Source organism: Rhinatrema bivittatum, chromosome 6, assembly GCF_901001135.1.
Source record: "Rhinatrema bivittatum chromosome 6, aRhiBiv1.1, whole genome shotgun sequence".
NCBI classification, from domain to species: Eukaryota; Metazoa; Chordata; class Amphibia; order Gymnophiona; family Rhinatrematidae; genus Rhinatrema; species Rhinatrema bivittatum.
The window spans coordinates 327,651,009-327,673,157 of NC_042620.1; the positions used below are offsets into that span (position 1 = coordinate 327,651,009).

At 47.7% G+C, this 22,149-nt stretch overlaps 1 protein-coding gene across 2 annotated transcripts in view; it reads right to left on the reverse strand.

Moving 5' to 3' along the window:
* Positions 1–3,883: 3,883 nt before the first annotated feature.
* Positions 3,884–22,149, reverse strand: part of ATP7A (ATPase copper transporting alpha) — an 88,577-nt gene continuing 70,311 nt past the window's right edge. Inside the window, exons 18-24 of one of the 2 annotated variants that reach the window (XM_029607643.1) lie at positions 21,164–21,377; positions 19,361–19,507; positions 13,137–13,279; positions 12,084–12,287; positions 9,889–10,006; positions 9,472–9,574; positions 3,884–4,314 (exon numbers count right to left, since the gene is read on the reverse strand). In XM_029607643.1, the coding sequence (XP_029463503.1) occupies positions 4,038–4,314; positions 9,472–9,574; positions 9,889–10,006; positions 12,084–12,287; positions 13,137–13,279; positions 19,361–19,507; positions 21,164–21,377 (1,206 nt within the window). In that variant the 3' untranslated portion in view covers positions 3,884–4,037. The remainder of the gene's footprint in view (positions 4,315–9,471; positions 9,575–9,888; positions 10,007–12,083; positions 12,288–13,136; positions 13,280–19,360; positions 19,508–21,163; positions 21,378–22,149) is intronic. The other variant, XM_029607644.1, reaches the window with a different exon arrangement.

Consider the following 22,149-nt stretch of genomic DNA (forward strand, 5'->3'; position numbering starts at 1 on the left):
AAAACGTCCCAATAGACATTCTGGATCTGTACATCTTTGGAAACAGTTTTAGCATTTAGTCCTATGATATATTCAGAGTTACAAACCAAATTTGGTTTGCACATTTTTAAGCAAACACACAGTATATGATCTTCATGAGGCATCAAGAGGAGAATTTTAATGGCATACGCAAACCACATCACACGCAGGAAGAAATCCGATAATTTACAGCAATGGAAAAAACGGAATCCCCCCAATTTTTTGGAAAAAAAAACCTGTAGCTTTTTTGCCATCCAATCAGCTGTGACATTCAGCAGACGTTATCCACTGGACCTCACAGCTGAAGAGGTGCTTCAAAAAATATTTTGCAATCCCATTTGAATAATGCGCTTAATTTCTCCTTCCATTTTCTCTAGTGAGACAGCAGCCTACCTCTCTCACAGGATTTCTAACCTGAATTAAATGGCAGACGGATCTGCTATCACTTGTGATAAAGATAAACCACTGCTCTTTGTGGTGCCAACTGATTTCTGGTTTACAGGGGGAGGGTGGAATGACCAGAAAAAAAGATTTAGCAAACACAAAAGGGAACGAGGTAATTTCAGAACTCAATACACAGTGGGGTACATTTTCAAAGGCTGAGTCTGCCATGTCCAGCTCAGGGGATTTTTAGCCTCCAGGAAGCACAGAGGTGCTTTTATAGCACTCACACTTTTGGCCATACAGAAAGCAGGTGTTCTGGACGGCATTTCAGAAGCGTCAATTAATTAATTCATCATTTTTCTTCCACGCCCTTTTATAATAATGTGCAAGGCAAGTGAATGTGAGCAAAAATAGTAAATGCAACATATAATATTCATAATCAACATAAAACAGTAATCAAAAAATAAAATCAAATTCAGTCAATCAAAATTCAAAACCAGCAAAAGAACCAAACATTATAAATAAAAGGATAAAAGCATTACAATTCCATGTTTGGAAACTATGCATATACACTTCAATTTTCAAACCTGCCTACATGTTTGTAGGCATGCTGTTAACGTACAAACGTTACACCAACATTTTACAACATACAAAGGTAGGTGCACACTTTTAGCTACATTAACAACCTGATATTCAATTTTGCAAGTACTTTTGTATTTGAAAATGGGCTTGTTTTGTGCAGGCTTGCTGTTAGGTGTCATCTTAGAAAATTACTCCAATATGATACTAATATTATGTTTTTACACAGAGGGCACCTGTGATTTTAGACTATGAGCTTCTGCAGCATGTCATCCTCAAACAAATTGTATCATAGCTCAGCTCACCGAACTATAAATTGCAAAGTGTTGCTATCTTGGTAGTAACTTTTCCTGCTTTATAGCTCTGTTCTATTTGTTTGTACTTGCACTGTATTTGGCAAAAGATGGGGGCAGGCGAGTTAAGGATCCCCTTCTAATACTCTATCCCAAAGGATTGGGTCTCTTTCTTTGGTACACGCATATCTGCTGATAAAAAGATTTATAAAACAAGCAAAGATTTAGAAAGGAGAATGGAAGAACGTCTAGGCTTTCATAGACCCTTGGTGGGGCAATCTGTGTGTTTTAAGGTAAAATAAGTAACTCACTGCTATTCCACAGCATTTGCTTTAGCCAATGAGCATGAGCAGAGGCCGAGTAGTTTTTTGGGGGCGAAGAGTGCTAGCTCTCAAGCCAAAAAAGTTACGCAGACACCGTTCTCCGTGTTACTGAGCACCAGACCGTTCTAGAAAGCCAAGCGGACACGGATTGAGCACGCCCTGGTGTCTGCATTTCTATCTGGGGGGGGGGGAGAGGACCTTTTTATTTATTTATTTTTATATACCGATGTTCCTGTATAGAGTACATATCGCACCGGTTTACAGAGACCTGAACTGTCGCCCCAGGGGCGGATACATTGGAAAAAGTGTTTAGTGTTTTAAAAATCCGATGGGCTGGATATTTTTGTAACTTTAAATCCTCAATAACTGAAATACATTTTGATAGCTATGATGATCATCATACAAGGGCTACTCTTTTCTACCTTTTATGTCATGAGAGCAAAGTTCAGTAATCTGACTGGTTTAGCACCTAAAACCCAGCTCTGGTGCAAGTCTGAGCAGTGGCTTTTAGGCAGTGCTGTGGCTTAACATGATAACAATATCAGCTCTCCGTGGTCCCCCCGCGAGATGGGACAAGTTATCTCAGTGGCCCGGGGGGAAGGGATTTTGGTTTCAGTCTGAGAGGTCTCTTTTCCATGCTGAAATGAGATTGCTTAGAAAGGTAGCTTAATGTCATTTCTTCATCGGTTTGTTTTTCCCCCAGCGCTGGTCTGTGCATTAGCAGCTTTCCTTACTCAGGTGTAACAGGCAGGCCTGCAGCACTGTCGCACAGCAGCACCGCAACTTAAAAGGACATTCTGCTGGCCAAAAATCTCAGGCCAAAGCTGCAAATGTACAGCAATAAAGCAGTCACCACTGAGCTTCATTCTGACCTTTTCCTGGTCAGTGTACAGGGTCACCGACGAGAAACGCAAACCTTCCAGGGTCAATCCCAGAAGCTACCTGTGTCTGTGAGAATTGTTAGCACACATTATTCCTGTATTAAAGTAGCACTATCACCTGGGCACCAAAGACTTGCTCAATGCACGATTAAACTCTGGAATTTGTTGCCAGAGGAGGTGGTCAGTGCAGTTAATGTAGCTGGGTTTAAAAAAGGTTTGGATAAGTTCTTGGAGGAGAAGTCCATTAATGGCTATTAATCAAGATTACTTAGGGAATAGCCACTGCTATTAATTGCATCAGTAGCATGGGATCTTCTTAGTGTTTGGGTAATTGCCAGGTTCTTATGGCCTGGTTTGGCCTCTGTTGGAAACAGGATGCTGGGCTTGATGGACCCTTGTTCTGACCCAGTATGGCATGCTCTTATATCTCTCGGCACAGGAATTCTGGCCCTGCAATGTGCCTCACTACGTCAGGTGGGAGAGGATCTGAAGGGTCTGACTGCTTTCAGGGCCGGCAAATGGAGAGAGAGAGTGCACTCTGCTGATAATATTTCTGGTCTCTGGTGCACCTCCATGTACCTGATTCTCAGCAGCATGACAGTACAGTGGCAGGAGGTCAGGAAGGACGTGGAAGTAAACAGAGTTAAAGCTATCCATTCAAAAGTCAGGGTGGGGGAACCTGCACCCTCTGTCTCACCTCCCTTTCCTTATTACTAATGGATTTTGTTTAGATGGTGCCTTCAGGGTACCTACGTCTGGTACAAGACAATTCACATAATTATAATGTTTCTCTCCTTGAGACTTCACAATTTACCATGAGTGATTTGCTGTAGGTCACGTGCTGGGGTCTCCATTTACTCTGCTAGCCTGGACCTAACCGATTGTCTTGCTTGCAAGTGACCACTGAAATGACTTCATCCCACCGAGGATATTCTGGCGGGTGGGTCCCCTGAATGTGCTATCACAGAGAAATTGTGACTGGAAAGCTACATTTCCATCCAACTAAGAGGCTACCTCTTTCTCCATAGATCCTTTCTAAACTAATTAGATCCTTCCAAAGAGATGACAAGAAGCATTTTGTTGTTGTTCACTTTGATTGATTCTGCCTTCTCAGCCAAGCACGGAGCTGCGGAATTCAGTCTTGAGTCATTTGAAAGCTTAATTGTCCTAATTATCATTAATCAAAACTTCGTTGGAATGCAAAAGCAACTCTCCCCCAGGTTCGGGTGCTCCCCAGGTATTCGTAGTGCTGGCTCCCCCTCTGAACGTGCACATGACGCGATTTTTAAAAGAATCTGATCAGCTGTTTCCGCAGTAATGAGCTACTTTCCCCCATAGCTGCTTGCACGGTTACGCATTCATTGTGAGATTCCCTTTCCCACCTCTCTCTCTCACACACAAACACTCGTTTTGGCTGCCTTTATTACAACACTGGAAGGCTATGTTTCCATTACAGGCAAACCCACTTCTCCCTTTAAACATAAATCAGAGGACGTGGTAAGAATAAAGCTTTTAAAAACTCGTCTGTCTGTCTAACAGTGCACTGGTTCCTGCAAGCGTCATACCATGGTATCCTGCTCGGCACTGTACTTCCCCATGAGCAGCGAGTGCTTATCGGGTTCGCTCAGGGCAATGCTGTTCAGAGAGCGCCTGTCCGAGAGCAGGGAGTTTATGGAGGCCTGGCTGTAATTGACCAGGCGATCCAGCAGGCTCAGCTTGGGGGAGCTCCGCACGGTTTCACTAATTCCGACGTGCACGCTGATTTCCGAGGGAGCCTTCTGTCTCATGTGACCGCGGGCACGGAGCTCTAACTCCTCACGCGTAGGTTTCTTGTAGCTAAAATTAAAAAAGAAAAAAAAAAGAAATCCATTTTAGTTTTAAGTATCAACACAGCACTGAATGTCAAATTTCATGTTGGATTTTTTTAAAAATCCACAGTAATTCTTAACATTTTCAGCAGATCATGACCAAGATAATCTCTGCTGTGAGATAAACATTGCTTGCATTTTAGATAATGTGAGCCACTAATGCTGATAAATGAATCAGACAGTATGTTAGGGATATGCATACTACGCTCCGCCTTTACCCTTCTCTAGAAGAATGTCCTTACATTTCCAGTGTAAAGATCAGATCTGATGTATTCTCACAATTTCAAGCTTGTTCCTTCAGCCTTCACCGACAAACTTTAGTCTAGTATTACTATGCATCTAGCATTACCATCCCACCACAAGTCCCGGGTTTGCTTTCTTGCTGTGGCCCTCCCTGTCCACTGCATTGGGCCTCTCATTAACTCACTGCTCCCCCCTAAGGCCCTACCTGTCCCAACTTCATCTATTTTCAACTTCCAGATTCACCACATGAAATCAACTTTCTCCATCTGCAGGGAGACATCATTCTTTTTCTTAGACACCTCAATACCCACTTCCTTAATCTCCCCCTCTCCACACTACATGCTATTTGCCATTGATAGACATGTACAACCCTAAAAAACTGAAAGGTACTTTGATCCAACAGCACTGTCGGAACAATAATTTAACACGTGGCTATCCATTATTTCTTCTGGCTAGTTTTTATGCTTGGGATTTCAATTTGGATACAGGCTGCACCTGCTCTCAGAAGTTATGCTGGGCTGGGCCTAGCACGTGCACAAAGCCTGTGAGGAAAAGAACCAGAAGGCTCATCTGCATACTGTTCCCAGCATCCCTTGGGAGAGGACTCCAGGGGTCACAGCGAGCGGTCCAGGCTTCAAACTCAATAGGCCCAGCTGCCAGAGCCCCCGCACCATTTGCAGTAGAAGAGGATCGGAAGTGGCGCACGAATCTCAAACCTCTCAATCCTTTGAGTGAAGATCAACTTAATGGTGGTTGAAGAGGATTGGTAAGTATAGCTTTGGAAAATCTTAGGACTTTAAACAGTTTGGAGAGAGGTGAAATAGTGGGAAATATTCTTTAGAGTTTGTGTGTGTTTGAGATAATAAGCAAGCCAGAGGGAGTTAATTCTAGTGCCTGTCTTTCAATCAGGCTCTTATCTAAATCATATTATTACATTAGCCCTTATTGAGAGTTTAATCATCCCCTTGTAGGTCACTAACGGATTAATTAGTGAATACACCTATATATTTAAAGTACTCTAATTCCAACTCCCTTAGCAACCTAAATTTAACTATTAACTCAACAAAATTAAGATGAAGGTAGATGTCCAGCAGCAAGAGGAGGGCTTTCCAGTCTTTTGCATCAAGTGTCACATGCATGATTTTTTTACCCACCGGTGAGATTGTGTGTGCGCACATGATGCAAAAAGCTCCTGGCTCTCAGAGAACGAGTCCAATCTCTGGAGGCTAGAGTGGCAGACCTGGAGGAGCTGAGGCAGACGGAGAGGTACATTGATGAGACCTTCAGGGACAGAGCAGCCAAGTGCCAAATCCAGTCTGGCAGCCCCGGTGCTGTCTTGGATCAGAAAGGTCTCCTGGTTGGAGAACATCACCCTGGTGTAGCAGGAAGTGATCCTGTAGCAAGGACCTGCTCTCCAGGTGATACATTGTCCTTTCGCACTGAGGACAAAACTCCCAGGGCTACCACACAGGTAGGAAGAGTTAAGTTGGCCATCATAGTTGGTGATTGGCTGGTAGACACAAGGACTGCCTGGTAACCTGCTTGCCTGGTGCAAAGGTGGCAGACCTTACGTGTCACCTAGATAGGAATGAGAGGCCAGCTCCCATAGAAGAGGGAACCAGACCTGGCAAGGCCAAAAAGGTGCAACCAGGATCATGGTGCCTTGGTCCTGTTGGAGCTTTTGGAGTGTTTGAGATTAGAGGAAGGGGAGGATAAGCATACAGCAGACTGGTGCCCCAGTGACCTGAAAAGTCATCCGACACCGATCCCCTGTCCGCCCGTCCCAGAGAGCAGAATTGGTCTACCTTCTTGTTCTCCAGGGAAGCAAACAAATCTATGTCCGGGCTCCCCCCACAGGCAAAAGATGTGGTTCGCTACCTCTTGATTCAGGGATGGAAGGCCTGACTCAAATAGTCTGCCATGACGTTGTCTGACCTGGGGAGATTCACGGCCCAAAGGAAGATGCAGTTCTCGAGGGCCCATGACCAGATATGGACTGCCTCTTGGCAGAGGAGGTATGACCCTGTTCTTTCTTGCTTGTTCAGATACCACATTGCCACCTGACTGTGGGTCTGAACCAGAACCACTTTGTTGTGTAGGTGCTCCCTGAATGCCTTCAAGGCGTAACAGATCGCTCAAAATTCTGGAAAATTTATCTGAGAATACCTCTCCTGCAAGGACCAGAGACCTAGAGTGTGTAGATCTGCAACATGGGCTCCCCAACCTGTGCGAGACGCATCTGTGGTGAGGATGATCTGTGGCTGTGGGCCCTAGAAGGGCATCCCTCACTTCAGATTGGATATGGTTTCCCACCAGACAAGGGACTGCTGGAGGGAAGTGGTGATTAGGACATAAACCCGAAGATCCTGGGTGGCTTGACACCACTGGGAATGTAACGTCCATTGCACTCTGCGCATGTGCAGCAGAGCGAATGGAGTGACATGCACTGATGCCGCCATATGTCCCAGAAACCTCAGAAACTGGTGCGCTGAGACACGGGAGCACCCGGAGACAACTCGAGCAAGGGCAGCAAGGGTCTCTGCCTTGCCTCGAGGCAGAAAGGCCTTCTTCTGGCAGTGTGCAGTCTAGCTCCGATGAAGTCCAGTTGCAATGATGGTTGGAGATGTGATTTTGGATAGTTGATAAGAAATCCCAGATTTTCCAAGGTGCGTATGGTGGACTGTAGGGAACATAGCGCTCTCTGCCTGGAGTTGCTCTTGATAAGCCAATCGTCAAGGTAAGGGAAGATATGAACTCCTTGCCTCTGAAGATAGGCTCCTACTACCGCCAAGCATTTGGTGAAGACGTGGGGCGCCGATGCTAGGCCGAAAGGCAGTATGTAATTCTGGTAGTGCTCTTCCTTCTACTAGGAACCATAGATACCTCTGATCCGCCAGAGAAATGGGGATATGGGCGTTAGTGTTTTTGAGATCGAGGGAGCAGAGCCAGTCCCCAGCTTTGAGGAGAGGGGATCAAAGTGCCCAATAAGACCATCTTGAACTCTGACAAGAAACTGGTTTAATGTCCTCAGATCCAAAATGGGGCGAAGGCCACCAGTTTTCTTGGGAATCAGGAAATACCTGGAGTAGAGCATGTTCTCCTGCTGGTCTGACTGGACTGGTTCGACTGCTCGAGCCATTAAAAGGGTGGAGAGCTCTACTCAGAGTATCTGCTGATTCTCTATACCTCTCCACTGGGAACACGAGGGAGAACGGGGAGGAGTTTGTTGGAAATGCAATCTGCCTATGATGGACAGGACCTAGTGATCTGAGGTAACTGACGTCCATCGTTCTGTAAATAGCTGTAGGTGGCCCCCCACTGGAGGGTTGGCACCATGAGGTAGGGTTGGTTGGCTTAAATCCCCTGGCCGCCAGTCAAAATCCCATGACAGGGTTTTGTGGTGGGGCAGGAGTCTGATGGGGTGTACAGAGTTGCCGTGCCCTCGGTCTTGCCGGTGCCTGTTCAGTCCTCGATCTAGAGGCCGACGGGTAGTACTTGCATGGCCGGTAAAAAGGCCGTCTTGGATACTGCTGAGGAGGCTTCTTGCTGGAGGGCTGAGTGTCCGAAGTGCTGGCCGACAACTGTTGAAGGGTTTCATGATAGTCCTTCAGCTGGGCAACTGCCTCTCTAATCTTGTCCCTGAACAGGTTCTCCCCTGTACAGGGCAGTTCTGCCAGCCGGTCCTGCATCTTGGGGCGCAGGTTGGAAGCGTGTAGCCAAGCCACACGACAAGCCCCAGTGCCTGCTGCGGCAACTCTCACAGCTGTCTCAAACATGCTGCACGCAGAATGGACCATGTTTATCACAGTCCAAGCCCTGCTGAACTATTTTCTTGAAGTCCTCCGGATTTTTGCGAGAGGCGTTCCCCCAACTCTTGGGCATGTTTCCAGAGGTTTCTGGAGTACTGCCCCATACAGAGTTGATAGCAAGCAATCCTAGCTGCCAACAGAGAGCATGGAACACCCGGCGTCCGAGAGCGTCCAGAGCTCTGCGCTCCCAGCCCGGGGGGAGGGGGCGAAGCATGAGTCTGAAGTCTATTTGACTTCTTTAAGGCCGATTCCACCACACTGACTGGTGAGGCAGCTGATGGCACTCAAACCCCCTGTGGAGAGCTGGACCAGATAGAAATGAAACATAGAAATGACGGCAGAAGACCAAACGACCCATCCGGTCTGCCCAGCAAGCTTCTCACTTTTTTTTTTCTTTTTTTCTCATACTTATCTGAGAAACTATCTGTTTCTCTTGGCTCTTAGTAACCTTTTGGTTCTATTTCCCTTCCACCCCCACCATTAATGTAGAGAGCAGTGTTGGAACTGCATCTAAGTGAAATTTCTAGCTTAATTAGTTAGGGGTAGTAACCGCCGCAATAAGCAAGCTGCAGAAGTTTGTATACAAAAAAAGAAATTTCCAAACATATTTCAATAAATATTATTTATTTATTTATTTATTTATTTATTTATTTATTTATTTAAAGGCTTTTATATACCGGAGTTCATGCACTAGTGCATACCACTTCGGTTTACACGGAACAAGGAACAGAAAATTACATCAAACAGATTGAACAATTAAACAAATATACAAATATACAAATATTAGTGGCAAGACCCCCTTCCTTTCATCCCAACCTGCCCACCCTTCTCTTACCCCTTTGCTGTGTGAGCGTCCTAGAGCCCATGGTCCCTGCTGGCCACCCGTAGCCTCCTCTATGCTCGTGCTACGGGTGGCCAGCACTGCCCTGCACACAGCCTCGTCCTCCTGCAGCCCCATTCCCGATGTACATTGCGGCATTAGCACGGAGCCTGCGCTCTTGCTACATGAGAGAGAAATACGACTGTTTTTATACAGAGTGGAGAGATAAGAAGCCAAAAAACAAACCACTTACAGTTTCAGCAGCAGGGAAGAAAGCACAACCGAAACGGACGAAGCAGCCATGGCTGCCGACCCCATCCAGGGCTGTAAAACCAATCCGACCGGCAGAAACACACCTGCAAAGAGGAGTCCAGTTACGCGGAGCAGCAGCCCGGTCACCCATGCATTCCCACTGTCAGACCCTGAGCACTCAAGGCAGGTTACTGTCGAGTCGCAATGCTCTGCAAATCTTGTGCAATATCTAAGACTTGGAGAGTGAACATTTCATAAGAAACGGCTGGCATTCGCCATGGAGCTTTCCGAAGGACGTGCAGAAATCTCCTGAGGAAGTCTGCTGCCCCTGATCCTTCATTACTACCACTTAGAGAGTCTGCAAACATTGAAATCAATGGATGCTGTAAGAAATGCAAACTTTTTTGTATTTACATACCAGCAGCTATGGGTACGCCAACCAGATTATAAATCAGAGCAAAGACAAAATTGATCCGGATTCTTCTGACCGTCTGCCTTGATAGATCTATGCTCGCCACCACATCCAATAGATCGTTCTGCGGAGAAGAACAGGGTCTATTTTATTCTCTTTACTACTCTCAGCCTATTCCCCACTGTGGGGCGGCCCGTGGAAGAGATGAACACAGAGGAAGAGGCACAAGGAACTCTTCCTCCAAGGTTTTGTGGCGCCAGTGAGCAGGGGGGGAGAAGAGCAGGAGGCCCCTCCTCACCATTGCCTGCCATTTTCCCAGGCCATACCACATACAAATTATATATTTAGAAAACTTACAAGTGACTAGAAAACTGAAAAGAACATTTCTCTTCTACCTCTGTGGTTTGCTTTGTTTTCTCTTACTGTGCTATTGTCAGTCTGCTCTGTGATCTTGTCTGTCTTCTCCTGCCTCCTTTCCCGGGTCTCCTTTCCATGGCGTCTTCTCCAGCTCTTTCCGCCTGTCTTCTTTGAAATTTAGCTTCCTTTCAAGTCACTTCTCGCCACCCTGTCAGAGCCCTCCAGTTTCCTTTTCATCTCCCTCTTTCCACATCTCCCCCTCTCCTCACCTGTTTTTCACCTCTCTCTGCCTCTTCCCATCTCCCCCCTCACAGTCCAGTTTCTCTCCATTTCATTTCAGCCTGTTTTCTTGCCCCCCTTTCATCCACACATTTCAGCTTTTCTTCCCTTGCCCCTCTCCATTTCTCCACCTGCCTCTCTGCCCCTCTCTCTCTTCCATCCCTTTTCCTCCCATCCCTCTCCTTCATCCCACTTTCCCCATTCCATTTTCTCTACCTTATCCATATCGCCCCGTTTCCACTGCTCACCCTCTCTCCAGTTATCTCCATCTCTCGCCTTCTGTCCTTGCTTCTCCCATCTCCTCTCTCCCCCTACTTCTTTCCTCTTGGCTTGGTCCTCTCACCCTCACCCCATTTCATCTCAGATCCTCCCTCCCTCCCTCCTCCACAAATTCTCTTTCTTCCTCTCTCCCAAGTCCACGCCACGCCCTCCTTGAACTTCTCTAACACTGTACCCTAGGGCTTCTGACTTCCTTACTCCTCTACCTCCTCCTTTCTCCCGGTCTCGCCCCTACCTCCCTCCTGCTGCTCCACCCTGGCTGAAGGAGTGTGGTGCTTTACTGCTTACAGCTTCTGCCAAAGCTCGATAATCCCAGCAGCCTCATGGGTTTTGAGCTGTGCAGGACTTCTTACATCTCATGTTAAGAGTAGCACCGAACTGAAGTGGTACAAAAACCACAAGGCTCTTAGAACTGCTTGGCAGAGACTACAAGTGGTAACCTCTGCTGGCCAGGGAAGCAGGCACGAGGATACCAGTTGGGACCAATGCATGGGACGTGCATGGATAAAGGGAAGGTGGGTGCATCTGAGCACAGAGAATCCTGTAATTCCTAGTGGTTAAGAGAACTAGGAGCCATTAGCAGGGCACAGGTTCATCCGTCCCCCCTCACCAAGGCTAAAAATATTGCTTTAAGATGCTTCCAGCCCAATCCCTGCCTGAGAAGTTGCCAATCCAAGGTTTATTTATGGAAAATTCCAGTCTGTTAGTCCTAAAAACTCTGCTCATAGCCCCTGAAGGTGGAACGCACTGCATCAAGCACTAGGTCACAGGGCCTGGTCCTTGCATTGTTTTCTCCCCGTCAGATGATTTACATTACATTTGTACTAACCCCACTGAGCCTCACACCTGAAGAAGCTCCCCACCCCCGTGCACTCAGGCGGTTCAGCACATGGGTAGTTAATTCTTCGGTGATAAGTTGTGGATGCCACAGTACTTTAAAAAAAATGCTCAGGAAAGAGGGATTTTTTTTTAACATAACAGCAAACTTTCAAAAGAGTTAAGCAACAGCAGTGTTCCCTTCCAAAAAGTGAGATATTGTGTACTTAGTGACAACATAACCTGCATTTATAAAGAGAGAGTGTGTGTGTGTGTGTGTGTGAGTATGAGAGTGTGAGTGTGAGTGAGTGTGTGAGTGTGTGTGTGAGTGAGTGTGTGTGAGAGTGTGTGTGTGTGTGTGAGTGAGTGTGTTTATTTTAGATGCAGAAATACAATGGATCACTATGTAACACCGATCAGTGCAGTGCAAGCTAAGCTCCCGTCCGTCCGCTCTGTTTTGGGACACCTACCCTAATTAATACGACATCTGCCGCTTCGATGGCTACATCGGTGCCGGTGCCGATGGCGATGCCGATGTTCGCCATGGCGAGAGCAGGGGAGTCGTTGATGCCATCGCCAACCATGGCCACCCGTTTCCCCTCCTCTTGCAGCTGCCTCACTTTGGCCACCTTATGGGATGGAAGGACTTCTGCAAACACTTTGCTGATACCAACCTAGGGAAGAAAACAGAGCAGACAGAGGCTCGGGTGAGAGTCCGTGCCACATCCCACGCCCGCTAACCCGGAGAATGCCGGCCAGAAAGCTGCAGCCATTCACCAATTCCTGCTGCATTACGGAAAGGCTCCCCCTTCCCTGTACAAATCTGCACGCACTTTACAACAACGTGCAGCAAAGAAGCAAACCTTGTAGTGATGTCCTTCATAAAACAAAACGATTTCCAGTCTTTGCTGCTTGCGTCTATCTTTTATTCTTTTTCATTATTGATTTTCGCCCCTTTTCTTTTTTTTTGACTCGGCAGTTTCCTCCTGCTCCTTTGTAGTTCTACTTTATCTGTAACCAGGGTTGGGATCTGGCACCAGGAAGCCTTCGTTCACAGCTACCTTTGCGGGTGATGGTAAGGGGGGGTCCCTCTCTTTTATTCCTCTCTCCCAATTTAATTCGCCCAGGCCTAACAGTGACAAGTCCTTGGCCGCTAGGTGTTGCCACCGTGCAGTGACCAACTCCCTTCTCGGCCTCCTTCCTCCCAGGGGCTGTCAATGTAACCTTCCCAGCATCTCCAGTCCAGGCCTAGCCCAGGTCCCTCCATATGGCAGGACACTGGGGCACCCCCCCCCCCGCTCTTTTCAGGTTTTACAGATTTTTCATTCCAGTTTTCTCCCATCTCCTCACCCCATTCACTTTTCTCTCATTTGATTACGCTTCCCCCACTCTCTGTTTCTCTGAGACTGCAGAGCAAAGGTCCAACTCTGCAGCAAGAGACCGCGGCATCGGGGAGAACCGGGGAGGAGGCCCCCCCCGCTAAGAGAGCTCCGCGGCAGCGTCTGCAGTAAAATAAACCTAACCTGGGATGCGATTGTTTTTGCGGTTTTGCTGTTGTCTCCGGTTATGAGAACCACTTCCAATCCCATGGAGCGCAGGGTGTGGACTGCCAGCGCCGCCTCGGGCTTCACGGTGTCAGCGACGGCGATCAGCCCGCAGAGTTCTCCTGGGAAAAAAGCGCACACACACACTCCCGTTACCAGAGCATGCTCCCCCCCTCTCTCTCTCACGTTCAGGAGCCAAACCGAACATGAGATCAGCGGAAGAAACCTGCGTTTAACTGAAACAGCAGGACCACACAGTCCTCCAACTCTAACACATTTTTATATATATATATAAAATAATTTCATTTTTAAATGTGGAAAGTTTTTTTTTACCATTTTGAAATTTGATCCCTCTAATACTCTCAAGCTTCCAAGGCCACAAAATGGTCTGGTTTGCCACCACCCTAATTATAGATTAAATTCACCTATGAGGGAGGCAAGATTTCATAGTAAACATGAAGAGCTCAATATTCAAAAGCCAATTTTGATGGATCTTAGATTTTAGCCGGATAAAAAAAAAAAAAAAAAGAGGTGTTCTGGGATAACCGAAAAGAACTACATATACAGCTAATTAAGCCAGGTAAGTAGTGATATTCAACTTATTCGATTAAATTATCTAGCTAACTTTGGACCGGCTATTGAGCCATGTCTGAATATTGGCATCGAAGTGAAAAGTAAATGTGACTGAGATTTCTGCATGAAAGTTAGACATATATTCATCTTCACAGTGTTTTCTGATCTAGCACTCAGAGTGGGCCTTGCCTTTAAAGATGAAAATGCTACTCAAGTTTTGAAAAACTCCCATTAAATTGCCTCAAGATAAATTGGAGAAATTACCTGATAATTTCTTTTCCTTAGTGTAGACAGATGGACTCAGGACCAATGGGTATAGTGTACTCCTGAGAGCAGTTGGAGACGGATCAGATTTCAATCTGACGTCAGCCCCTAGTACATATATCCCTGCAGGAAGTGCAGCTCTTCAGTATTCTCCTCGAAAAGCATTGTGGATGTATGCATGACTGAATTACTTGATTAACTTTATAACTTGGATAACGTGGTTAACTTTGTAACTTGGTTAACTTAATAAATTTGAACCAGTTGAATTGGTTCTAGCTGGAGACCGCCAGTGCCCTCAACCGAGAAACGTCGACACCCAGTAGGATGGGTGTCCTAGCTGAAGGAAAGCATGGCTTACCCATGAATCCCCCAAGAATTCCATGAGTAACAGCAGCTGTGGGTGGGATGCTGAGTCCATCTGTCTACACTAAGGAAAACAAAATTATCAGGTAAGTAATTTCTCCATTTTCTAGCGTGTAGCAGATGGACTCAGGACCAATGGGATGTATAAAAGCTACTCCTGAACCGGGTGGGAGGCTGCCCGTGACCCACTTAGTACTGCCCTTGCAAATGCTGTGCCCTCCCGAGCCTGGAGAAGGTGTGGATGGAGGACCATGTTGCCGCCCTGCAGATCTCGGCGGGAAACAGCATCTTGGTTTCCGCCCAGGATACTGCCTGGGCTCTAGTAGAATGGGCCTTAACTTGTAAAGACGGTGGCTTGCCTGCTTCTACGTAGGCCGCCTTGATAACTTCTTTGATCCAGCGGGCTATGGTTGCTCGCGAGGCCGCTTCCCCTTGCTTCTTCCCGTTGTGAAGGACGAATAGGTGGTCCGTCTTTCGTACAGATTCCGACCTTTCCAGGTATCGGACTAGGAGCCTGCCGACGTTGAGATGGCGTAGACTTCGAGCTTCTTCCGAATTCTTATGCTCATCCGGTGATGGTAGCGAGATGGAAGTGAGACACCACTTTGGGGAGGAACGACGGAACTGTGAGTAACTGAATGGTTACCGGGGTGAGTCTGAGGTACGGCTCTCGGCAGGACAGTGCTTGTAGCTCGGATATACGACGGGCCGAACAGACTGCCAGCAGGAAGGCTGTCTTCAGTGTTAATAGTCGGAGAGCAGGCCGCGGAGAGGTCTGAAGGAGATTCCTGCTAGGAAATCTAGGACCAGGTTGAGGTTCAACAGAGGCACCGGCCACGTCAGGGCTGGTCGGATCTGCTTGACTCCTTTCAGAAAGCGGGAGACATCCGGGTGAGAGGCTATGCTACCGCTTTCGCTCTTGGTTCCATAGCATGACAATGCGGCCACCTGTACCTTGATGGAGTTGAGAGATAATCCCTTCTGTAGGCCGTCTGCAGGAATTCCAAAATCGCAGGAATTTTGACCGAGTGTGGTATAATGTTGCGGTCCTCGCACCAGGCTTCAAATACTCTCCAAATCCTTATGTATGTTAGGGATGTGGAGAACTTGCGTGCTCGAAGTAGGGTGTCAATTACTGCTCCCGAGTATCTGCTCTTCCTTAGGCGAGTCCTTTCAATGGCCACACCATAAGAGAGAATAGAGTTGGATCCTCGTGGAGGATCGGTCCCTGTTGGAGCAGGTGTCTGTGTGGATGTAGCGGCAGGAGGCTCCCTGTCAGCATTCTTCGCATGTCTGCATACCACGGTCTTCTTGGGCAGTCCGGGGCCATTAGAAGTACTGGTCCCCTGTGGTGTTCTATCTTGTGGATGATTGCGCCCAATAGCGTCCACGGCGGGAAGGCATATAATAGAGTTTCCTGTGGCCAGGTCTGTACCAGGGTATCGATTCCCTGGGACTGGGGTTCCCGCCTGTGGCTGAAGAAACTGGGTACTTGGGCATTGGACCGGTTTGCCAGGAGGTCTATGGTTGGTGTACACCAACGGTTTACTATCAATTGGAATGCTGTGGTCGACAGCCTCCATTCTTCTGGATCTAGACTTTCTCTGCTTAGGTAGTCCGCAGCGATGCTGTCTTTCCCGGCAATGTGGACGGCCGAGATCTCTTGAAGATTCACTTCCGCCCATGACATTAGGAGGTCTATTTCCAGAGAAACCCGTTGGCTTCTGGTTGCTACCTGACTCTCTTCATTCCATTGCCCTTGGGCCGTTAGCTCCTGGCAGTGCGCTCCCCATCTCGTAGGCTGGCATCCGTGGTGAGTAGGATCCAGGTTGATGAGGATAGTCTTGTTCCCTGGCTCATATGGGCTTTTTGTAGCCATCATCGTAGTTGGGCCCGAACTCTGTCCGTGAGCTTAAGACATACGGTGTAGTTCTGGGACAGTGGATTCCATCGTGATAGTAGTGAGAGTTGTAGGGGTCTCATGTGAGCTCATGCCCATGGTTCTGCTTCCAGTGTGGATGCCATGAGGCCGAGGACTTGTAGGTAATCCGAGGACTTATAGGTATCCTAACTTGTAGGTAAGTTCGCTCAACAGGGTTCGTAACTGGGTCATCAGTTTTGATCTCCTTGTCGGTGTCAGGATGACCTTGTCTTGTTTGGTGTCGAACCAGACTCCCAAGTATTCTAGAGATTGGGAGGGCTGCAGGCAGCTCTTGTTTGTGTTGACCACCCACCCGAGGCTCTCCAGTAGAGTTTTGACTCTGTTGGTTGCCTGGTGGCTTTCCTCTGGGGATTTCGCTCTGATCAGCCAATCGTCTAGATAAGGGTGCACGCGGATTCCTTTCTTCCTCAGTGTTGCTGCCACCACTACTATGATCTTGGTGAATGTCCAGGGTGCAGTGGCTAACCCGAAAGGTAGTGACCAGAACTAGTAGTGACGGTCTAGGATCGAGAAGCATAGAAAAACGCTGATGCTCTTGATGGATCGGAATGTGTAAGTAGGCTTCTGACAAATCCAGGGATGTAAGGAACTCTCCCTTTTGTATCGCCCTTATTACAGAGCGTAGTTTTTCCCTGCGGAAGCGAGGAATGTTCAGGTGATGGTTGACAGCCTTGAGGTCCAGGATGGGTCTGAACGTTCCTTCTTTCTTGGGGACGATAAAATAGATGGAATAACGTCCAGTATTTATTTGTTGTGGAGGCACCGGTGTTATAGCCTCTAAGGCTAGCAATCTGGTCAGTGTAGCTTCCACTGCCAGCCTCTTGGAAGGGTCATGTCAGGGAGATTCCACAAACTTGTCCAGAGGAAGGTGGTGGAAATCCAGGTAATATCCCTCTCAAATGATGGGATAAGCCCCACTTGTCCGAAGTTATCTCAACCCATCTTTGGTAGAATAGGGCAAGCCTGCCCCCTATGGCTTCTTCCTTTGGACGGGTCCGCTGATTTTCATTGTGGGGTGCAGCTGGGGCCTGAGCCCGAGCTGGCTCCCCTTTTGTTGTGCTTGTTCCGAAAGGACTGGCTCCAGCCTGCGGGGCGGGCCGCTTGATATGTGCTTCTATATGGGTTGAAGCGCTGTGATCCTCTGCCCCTGGAGGTTCGGGGGAAGGATCGCTGGTTTCTCTTATTCCTGTCCTTCGGTAGCTGTGGCAGTGGGGACTTGCCCCATTTGTTGGCTAGTTTCTCTAGTTCGCTTCCGAACAGGAGTGTTCCCTTGAAAGGCATCCTTGTGAGTCTCGTTTTGGAGGATGCATCAGCCGACCAGTTTCGAAGCCAGATTTGTCTTCTGGCTGCCACGGCGGATGACACTCCTCTAGCTACTGTGCGTACCAGATCAGAAGCGGCCGCGATCTGTAAAGACATAGCAGAGACGTCAAAGGACTGTTTGAGGATAGATTCAAGACGTCTGTTTTGAGCATCCTTGAATGCTGCTCCTCCCTCCACCGGGATAGTAATGCGCTTCGAAACTGCGCAGACCATGGCATTCACTTTCAGACATGCAGGAGATCTTTGGCGGCTGGATCCAGAGGGTACATGGCTGCCAGAGCCCGGCCCCCTTTGAATGTAGTTTCTGGGGCATCCCATTCCAGGTCAATTAGTTGCTGGACGGCTTGTAACAGTGGGAAATGGCAGGAGGTCTGACGGAGTCCCTCTAATAGTGGGTTCATCTTAGGTTCCCCCGAGGCACTTGTGACCGGGATAGCAAGCTGTGTGTGACAAGGTCTGGAAGCTCGTCCTTGGTGAAGAAGCGCCTCATGGTTCGGTGGGGCTCTGTCCCCGGAGGGAGTTCCCCATCCTCCAGGGATTCTGAATCCTCATCTGAGTTGTCCGTGTCCCCGAAGGTGGGGCTTCTGGGCGGTGGGATCAATTCTCTGGGCATAGAGGGTCCCGGTATGTTGAGGTCCTCTGGTGGAGCCTGTGGCCGAATAATAGGAGGCCCCGGTTGCATGTGGACGAAGGTTATGCAGACCTTTGAAGAATTCCACCCAGGAGATAAGATGCTGGGTCTAGACTAAGGGGCGCTGTGTCCCCGGGGAGCCTCGTTTGAGGGGGGGGGTCCCGCTGTGCAATGCTAGGTCCGGCGTACTGTTCGAAGGCTGGAACCCGGTACTGGCTGGGGAGGGCCATGAGTTGGATCCCCTAGGGCCTCTTCGCACTAAATACACAGAGCAGTGGCCTCCTCATGCTGGGCAAAGGCCCTGAGCCTTGAGTTTCTTTTCCGATGGTGCCATGGGTTGTGCGCGTAAAATACAGTTGTGCGCGTGGGTTGGGTGCGTGCTCGGGGAGATGTGCGCGCTGTTGTGTGCACAGGTCAAAGTTATGCGTCCGGCACAGTAAGCGCGTGGCTATGCGCGTTGCTTGTGCGCCCGGTACTTGGGCGCGCGACGTTGTGTGCACAAGGTATTTGTGCACACAGCTCGTCTCTGTGCACACGGATCAGAACGGCGGACAGGGAAGTGAACACAAAATTCCACCAGGAATAAAACTGGGGCAGGTCATGGTTCAATAGTGTGTGTAAAAAGCAATGCAGCGAGCACGTCCTGGGCCCGATTTCTAAAGGTCCGACTCCCACTTGGTGCTGATGGGAAAAAGCTTTTCTGGATATCAGCCGGATGAAACAGCTTGCTGCACTGGGACGCTCTCCATCATTTCAGCAGCAGGAGACCGGGGACTGGGTTAAGCGATATACAGGAAGCAATTTCGTTTACAACTGCAAAAGTCAGCTGGGGACCGTTTGCCGGTAACAGAGGGGGCAACTTAAAAGTGACAAAGACTGTAAAGGCCAAGGCAATGCAGAAGTAACCGAGACCATGGAGCTTTCCGTGTTTATTAATGTGAAGGCAGAGCCAGAGGTATGTGAATCGCACCCTGTGCAAAGCACATGAAGGGTCTCTGAAGGTCAGAGTCAAGCTGCACAAACAGAAAAGCAAAAGGTTTGCAAAATACAAGCAGAGACTGTTCCCAGAACAGGGCCCCGTGTAGAGGACAGCTGCAGAGCCCTTACCATCCACAGCCACCAGGACGGCGGTGCGGCCTCTCTTCTCGTGTTCTGTCATGCTGACCTCAACTTCACTTTTCACCATGAGACCGTTTCTGCTCATCCACTCACGGTTCCCGATGAGGACCGAGTAGGTCTGAGAGCTGGAGGGGCCTAAACCAAAGATCAGAGAGTCACTTTGAGGGTTAAGCATCAAGAAAAATCAATGTTTACTGCCGTTTGCCCCTTACACTGCATGGAAAGCGAGTTTCGCCTCTTTCAGCACCAGGTTTTTACAACGAGGATTAATACGTATTTTCTTTGACGTTAGGCTCTATTGCGCCTACAGCGCTATTCCTCTCCCGAGCTCACGAGGAGAGGACTTGAATGCTTGGGAATAAGCCAGCAAACTGGTTCACAATGTGCTGTCCTTTAACATCTCTTCACCTTTATGTACAAACTCTTGCAAATTTCCAACAAGTTAGGCTATTTAGGGTTTCAAAATCCCACTCTCCTAGAGTGGGGGGGGAGATGGGAGTACAGTATATATATATATCTATCTATATATCTATATATCTATATATATATAGATATATCTATCTATATATCTATATATATATATCTCTATATATCTCTATATATCTCTATATATCTCTATATATCTCTATATATCTCTATATATCTATATATATATATAGATAGATAGATAGATAGATAGATAGATAGATAGATAGATAGATAGATATATAGGGACCTTTGTTCTTTTATTTTTCTTGGGAATTTCAGTTATAACAAAAAAAAAAAATCAGGGTAGAAATGACCTTTCCACTGATTTTCCTCCTATTTGTTATAACAAATTCATTTTTATGCCTTTTTTTTTTTTTTTTTTTTTTAATTACACTGAAAGTCCCATGAAAAATAAAATAAAATCTGGAAACAAAGGCTCCTAAGGATATGGCAAGCAAGCCATGGAGAAACTGTCAAATTTCTGGGGCTAATACAAAACTAACTTTGCCTATGATCAAGATTATTTCACCTACGACTCAATAAAAGCTTCAAACCATTCGCCCAGGTAAATCCATCCTCAGCATGCACACGTTTAGCTGGACCTCAGGGCGGCCTTCCCACAGGAGGTTGGATCCTCCAATCTAGACGCGCTGGCGTTGAACTTTCACCCACAGAGTCCCCAGGTACTGCGCCCCCCCTGGCATCTTCCCTTTGAAAATGAGGTAGAAAGTCTGGAGGACTTCCAGGGAATTTGAAAATGGCCAGCATTTTACACTGCACATTATATCAGATAAAAATCTTCTCCTCCCCAGCAGTCTTTGTTGCCTCTGTTAGACATGAATTTCACTTATAACGGGCACCCACAGGCCAAATGTTTCAAACGACAAATCCCCCTCCCCAAAAAACAATTCACTTACAGTATCTGATGCCCCAAGAAACAGAGAAGGCAATTTTCAAAAGCCATTTACCCCTGCAAGAGGACCATTTTCCCAAAGGAAAAGGGCTATTTGAGAATCGCCCATCTTGTGTGAGGGTGAATGCATGCATGTGGTGCCACAATGCCCTGCACTTGTATCCAGCTTTGCACGGCGACAATCCTGATGCAGGTCTGGATCAGGGGAGGCAATAACGCAGGCAGTTTTGCATTTTCAAAACCGTGGTTTGTTGATTTGCTCAGCAAAAGCCCCGTGCAAGTCTCTGCAGGTCATTTTTAAAGGATAAGTACCTGCATACCAGCAGACTTTTCCCCCTGCTTGCACAGTTCTGAGAACTGCCCATTAAATACAAAGGCGCGCTTTCCTTTCGAAACCGGGATCGACTTACTTGGGGACCAGGAGTCAATAATCATGGGATGATAGGCTGTGCTCTCTGGACTTCCATCCATCTGCACCAGCACTGCATTCCGGGCATTATTGTCCAGTGTCTTCTGGTTCCCCCCGCGCAGCAACGTCTCAATGCTGCTGACTTTGCAGCTGATGCCACAGCCTGGCACGGCCTGAAAATCGGAACACTTGCCAAGGGTCTCGGTGTCCAACTCCTAATGCAGGGATGACAAACCACAGAAAAAAGTTCAATTGCCCGCCTGCAACAAGCGTTCGCCAGCAGGAGAAATCGGACACCCATGTGGGTGATGCCCATCCAATGGTGCCGAGAAAGCTCTCTCAGAGGTGGCCTATCAGGGCATACCCAGGCTCTCCTCGGCCTTACTAGCAAGCCAAGCTCCAACTCTACTGGGAAACAGGTGGAACTGGGAGGTGAGCAACTTAGCTTTCTGTATGGACAAGCAGGATAAGGTCAGTCACAGAAGTGAGGACTCCCGAGCCGAGGGTTGCATGATTAGTTTGCTATTTTGCACATCAGGAGAAGGTCATTGTACCCACATCTACAGGCAGAGTATGGAGGGAGAGCTGAAGGAGTTCATTATACAAACTTTTGCAGCACTACCTATCCAAACCCTGCTGTCTTCCTGAGAAGCATTTTCTAGGCACTAATGAGCAGAGCAAGCATGGATGGAAGAGCAAATAGTCTTATAGATACCTACTATGGATGCAGAGCGAAGACATGGCAAGTAAGCTGCTTGTAAGCCCTGCGTTGTTTTGAACAAAAGTGGCGCAAGACTCCTGATCAGGTTAATAAGGCCTCTTATGCTGCTACCTTCGATTCTTACAGAACTGCTCTCGTTCATTGCAAGAGGAGTTACTTCTCTACCTGTATTGCCTCATCTCACACCGTCCTAAGGAGCTCTTTTGCACGTACATTTTCTGCTTGCCAATCTTAATAGAAGCAATTCTATTCAGCCTCCTTTTCTC